Here is a 6,064-nt window from a genome sequence, read left to right as displayed (position 1 = left end):
GCTGCCCAGATTACCATTTCCAGATTTCTTTCTTTTTCGAAAACTCTAGTTTTGAGCAACCAATTGAAACGATTTCGCAAGGCACTTTGTACACATAATATACAACATATATTGCTCAGTTTCTCAGCCAAACAACTATCAAAAATTTGAAATACAAGCAAGATAAAAGCAGGACAGATTCGGCCAGCTTGTACTTCTATTTTCCTTTGATTTTTCCTTCATTTTCTAATCGCATTCATCTCAAATAACACATAAACAACCACAATCAACTAATTACACCTCAACTCAGCTACCTATAATCCACCTCAAGGCCACTAACTTAAATATTAAAGCAAGAAACGAAACACCTCAAGTCCACTAGCCTATTTCATGCTTAGGGTTTCAAACCCATGCCATCTAAGCTTCATACTTGAAGAATTTAGAAAGATTTGAGGGAGGTGAAGGATTACCTCTTAACCCTTGATGAAACCAGAAATTTTCACCACAAAAACCTCTAAGAATTTCCACTAGATGTTGTCTTCCTCCAAGCTAAAGTTAATCTCCAAGTAGTTTTGAAGTTGGGTGCAAATTTGGAAGTGAAATGGAAGCAAGAATTGAGCAAGTGAAGTGAAGCTTCTCTTGGAAGCTCGAGGAATTTGTGGTCAAAAGTTATGTAAAAGTCAACTACGAATAGTGCGCGAATAGTGTCTCGTGCTACCACTTTTCTCTCTTGTTTGTTTCACTAGTGCACTAATTCTCAAATGTAATTCCTTTAACACTATAATTATTCACTCTTAGTAGTCTAATATAAGTTTCTTAAATCTCCACTTAGTCGATTCGACGTGAAATACGCGAACTTCCGATTCGCGCGCGATAAGGCGAAATTTAAAAACGATTCATATAGCGATAATATATTTAACTAATAGTAGGGCAAATAATTATAAAAATGATTATTTTAAGAATAAATCATGAGTCCTCACATACTCTCCCCCTTAAGAGAATTTCGTCCACGAAATTCATACCTTAATTTGGAAATAGATCTGGATATTTTTCTCGAATTTCTTCTTCTACTTCCCAAGTTGCTTCCTCTAATCCATGGTTTCTCCAAAGAATTTTCACCAACGGGATTCGCTTATTCCTCAGTCCTTTCATCTTATGATCTAGAAGCTTTATCGATTTCTCCTCATAGGTCAGTGCTTCGTCAATCCCAATATTCTCCGGTTGTAGAACATGAGACGGATCTGGATGATATTTCTTGAGCATCAATACATGAAAAATATTGTGAATCCGAGATAAACTTGGTGGCAATTCCAACCTATAGGCCACATTTCCTACACGTTGAAGAATCTTATATGGCCCTACAAATTTAGGTTGCAACTTCTTTCCTTTACCTGTAATTAAACTCGCTTTCAGAGGAGTAATCTTAAGAAAAACTTGGTCTCCAACCGCAAATTCTAAATCCTTCCTTCGATTGTCTTTATAGCTCTTCTGACGACTCTGTGCGGTTTGGATCCTCTGACGAATCAACTTCACTTTTTCTTGTCCCTCCTCAATCCAAGGCACTGCAGTGGGGTCTAAAATCTTTTGTTCACATACTTCATCCCAACAAATTGGAGATCTACACTTCCGGCCATAAAGCGCTTCATATGGAGCCATTTGAATTGATGAATGGAAACTATTATTATAAGCAAATTCCACCAATGTCAAATACTTACTCCAACTCTCTTCAAAATCCAAAATACAGGTTCTCAACATGTTCTCGAGAGTCTGAATCGTCCTCTCAGACTGTCCATCAGTTTGTGGGTGGTAAGTAGTGCTAAAATTCAACTTGGTCCCCAACACTTCTTGCATCTTCTGCCAAAACTGTGAAACAAATTTAGGGTCTCAATCGGACACAATACTTACTAGAATTCCATGTAACCTTATAATTTCATCCAAAAACAGCTTCGCTAACTTCTCTAATGAGTACTTCATACTAATCGGCAGAAAATGAGCCGATTTGGTCAATCTATCCATTATTACTCAAATGGCATCGTGACCTCTTTGTGTCCTAGGTAATCCAGATATAAAATCCATGGTGATATTTTTCCACTTCCACTCGGGTATTTCTAAAAGTTGTAATAAACCAGATGGTTTCTAATGCTCGGCTTTAACTTGCTGGCAGATTAAACAAGTCTGGACAAATCGGGCAATTTTCTTTTTCATGTTCTCCCACCAGTACAAGGTCTTCAAGTTTTGGTACATTTTGTTCCCTCTAGAATGTATCGTGTACTTCGAACGGTGCACTTCTTTTAAGATTTCCTTCTTAAGCCCTTCGTCTTTTGGCACTATTATACGATTCCGAAACCTTAGTACACCATTCATTCTCAGATTAAAGTCTGACTTTTCTCCTTTATTAACTTTTTCTAACCACTTTTGCACTTCAATGTCCTTTTCCTGAGCTTTCTTCATATGTTCCAACAAAGTAGATTTCACGACAATATTTTCAAAGATCACTTTTCTCGGTTCGAGACAAGGATTCCAACAACTAACCTCCTCCAACAAGTGCAATTCTTTAATCATCAATCCCCCCACTTGCACTTGACGACTTAAAGCATTATCCACTACATTAACTTTCCCTGGATGATACTTTATCGTGCAATCACAATCCTCCAAAAATTTCATCCATCTACGTTGTCTCAAATTCAGCTCATTTTGAGAAAATAAATACTTAAAACTCTTGTGGTCCGTGAAAATATCAAATGTCACTCCATACAGGTAATGCCTCCACTTCTTTAATGCAAACACTACAGCCGCTAATTCCAAATCGTGAGTTGGGTAGTTTCTTTCGTGAGGTTTTAACTTCCTAGAAGCATACGCTATCACTTTACCATTTTGCATCAACACACATCCCAAGCTTTCTTTGGAAGTATCTGTATATACTACAAAGCTATCCTTTCCAATAGGCAAAGCTAATACAGGTGCTCTCGTCAATCGTCTCTTTAACTCTTGAAAACTTTCTTCACACTTCGGGCTCCATATAAATTTTTCACTTTTCTTACTCAACTCAGTCACGGACCAGTAATTTTAGAAAAATTCTTGATAAACCTCCGATAATACCCTGCTAACTTTATAAAACTCCGAACTTCAGTAGGGATTTTTGGTTGCTTCCACTTCGCAACTGCTTCAACTTTGGCTGGATCCACCTTAATTTCGTCCTTAAAAATTATATGACCTAAGAAAGTTACTTCTTTCAACCAGAATTCACATTTGCTAAACTTAGCATACAACTGATGTTCCCTCAAAGTTTGTAAAATAATTCTCAAATGTTTCTCATGGTCCTCCAGAGTTTTAGAGTACACCAGTATATCATTAATGAACATTACCACAAACTGATCTAGGTACGGTTTAAAGATCCTATGCATCAAATCCATAAAAGCCGCAGGTGCATTATTTAATCCAAACAGCATTACTGCGAACTCGTAATGTCCGTATCTCGAGTTAAAGGCAGTTTTGGGTATATCTTTTTCCAAAATTCTCAACTGATAGTATTCCTGCCTGAGGTCCAACTTCGAGAATACTACCGCCTCTTGCAATTGGTCAAATAACTCATCTATGTGGGGCAAAGGGTATTTATTCTTAATAGTAACATCGTTCAAGCCTCGGTAGTCTATATACAGCCTTAAACTCCCATCCTTCTTTTTAACAAATAAGACCGGGGCTCCCCACGGTGAATCACTCTCTTTTATAAAACCTCGCTCTAGCAAATTCTGTAATTGCAATTTCAATTCTTTCAATTCAGCTGGAGCCATTCTATATGGCATCTTGGAGATAGGTGCTACTCCCGGAGTAACATTAATGTTAAAAACTATTTCCCTTTCTGAAGGCAAAGACTCTAATTCTTCTGAAAAAACATCCGGATACTCCTTTACTACAGGCATATCTTTCAATCTCACTTTATCACTAGGGATATTTATAAGAAAGGTCAAATATTCTTGATCTCCCTTACTCAACATTTTTCTAAATCGAATTCCTGAAATAAGAGCAGATGAGGCTAATCTAACCCCTCACATCCAATTTTAGAGTTGCCTCTCCCGGAATGCACAATTCTATCATCTTTGTCTTACAATTCAACTGTGCATTGTAGCGAGCTAACCAGTCTATTTCTAAGATAACATCACACCCTTTAATCGCTAAGCCCATTAAATCGGCCAACAATTTTTTCTTTCCAACCCATATCTCACAATCTCTATACACCAAATTAGCGATTAAACTTTGATCCCCAGTAGGTGTTCTAACCTCCAAATGATAAGGTAACTTAATGGGTTTTACATCTATTCCACTCATAAAATTGGGGTTTACAAAGGAATTTGTCGCATTCGGATCAATTAAAACCTTAGTTAAACGGTGGAAAATAGGGATTGTACCTTCGACCACCTCAGTGGAATCGGGAACTTGTTGATGATCCAGTGCACAAACCCTAGCTGGCACTTTAGGTCAACTTCCTCCAACACTAGTCTGCTTAGATGCGGATTTCTCTGGCCGTTGAGTACTACCTCCTACTTTTGGCGCAATCTGTGATACCCCAACTTTCAGGATACTATTGTTGTTTAGCCTCAAAGAGAATATTACGATTTCTTTATTTTATTCTTTTGTTTTACAGACTAGAAACCCTAAATTCTAGAAATAAAGTCTAATCAAAACCCTAGTTTCATTTGTGACTGACCATTTTCTCAAATTTCTCATATTTCAACCGAAACCCTAATTTTAATCACTGGAATTGTAAAACCCCTCACGTTTTCTCAAAAATGCCCTTTTAATTGGAAATTATGATTTTATAATAACCCTACCACCCAATCACCTCACAATAAGTGCAAATGAACATGAAAGTAAAGGTTTTCACTTTTCGTTTTCAAGTTGGAGCGAGTTAGGGTTTTCACGTTTTTCCGTCGTGTAATTATTCGGTATGGATTGAGGATTAAATTTGGTACTTAAGAGTGACTTTTAGGTGAGAAATAATATGTGATTAGAAGCAATGATATAAAGTTAGTGAATAGGAAGTAAAAACCCTAGTACGTGTGATTTATGGAAAAACGGTGCGAACCGACGTGTACCGTGCACTACCGATTGAACACACCACTTGATCACCACTTTCTTACCATATAAGCTCATTAATATTTGAGCAAAATATCTCCTTATTTCCAGCTGGCTTTGACCGAAATTTAGGGCTAAAAATGCAAGGAAAGAAAAAGAAATTTTTGTTGGCTTTGGTGGTGACAAGTGTCACACCCCTATGGCTCCTTAACCAAGCCAAGTCCAACCTTCTTATCATCTTGTTGGCTTCATTTTCACTCCATTTTTCTGCTGGTTGGTCGAGACAAGAGAGGGGGAAAGAGAGAGCAAGAGTTTCACCATTTCATCTTGATTTGCACCATCCAAGTGAGGAACTAAAATTCTAAACCGATTAAAGTGTGAGTTGTGAACTTGGGAAGCTAAGGGAACCAAAAATTCCAGGAGGAGGTGAAGTATTACTCTTGCTAGCTTCTTTTGTTGAGGTATAAGGTCTAACCCATAGCTTTGGTTCTTTTATTTTTGATTAAGATGTTATATAATTCATGTTTTGGTTAGATTAGTTGTGATACAAGTTGTTGTGATGATTTTAAAGGTGATATATGTAAGTTAGGGTTTGATGATTTCTGCCTATACTTGCTATATGGATGATATATGTTGTATCCAAGCTTATATAGGAGGTTGTGGTGGTGGATTGAGGCAAGAAATGAAGAAAGTTTCATTGAATCCCAAAATTTCCAGATTTCTGGAAATTTGACTTCAGTTCTGTCCGGTTTCAGTGCACTATGTTAGAGGCCGAATTAGGCTTGGCATAAAACATGAAAGTTGTATAGAATGATATTTTATAGGTTCCTACAAAATTTAACCCAATCGGAGTAACGTAGCCAGTGAAAAGACCAAAATACCCTCGCTGCCCTAGGATGTTTCCAGTGATCCGTTTTAGACAGTTCATCCGTTTGGCTGTGTTTATTCACTATGATCCGTAAAGATTTAGCCATTTTCCAAAACATGAAAGTTTTAGTACTCTGCCTTATCT

The 6,064-nt window shown here is 37.3% G+C and overlaps 1 protein-coding gene across 1 annotated transcript; it reads right to left on the bottom strand.

The window, feature by feature from the left end:
• Positions 1–1,002: 1,002 nt before the first annotated feature.
• LOC113780102 lies at positions 1,003–1,635 on the bottom strand. The gene has a single exon (XM_027325920.1). The coding sequence runs from the start codon at positions 1,633–1,635 to the stop codon at positions 1,003–1,005; it is 633 nt and encodes a 210-aa protein (XP_027181721.1).
• Positions 1,636–6,064: the final 4,429 nt, after the last annotated feature.

This window comes from Coffea eugenioides, chromosome 8 (genome assembly GCF_003713205.1).
Source record: "Coffea eugenioides isolate CCC68of chromosome 8, Ceug_1.0, whole genome shotgun sequence".
Classification (NCBI taxonomy): domain Eukaryota; kingdom Viridiplantae; phylum Streptophyta; class Magnoliopsida; order Gentianales; family Rubiaceae; genus Coffea; species Coffea eugenioides.
This window is presented reverse-complemented; position numbering and strand designations above follow the sequence as displayed.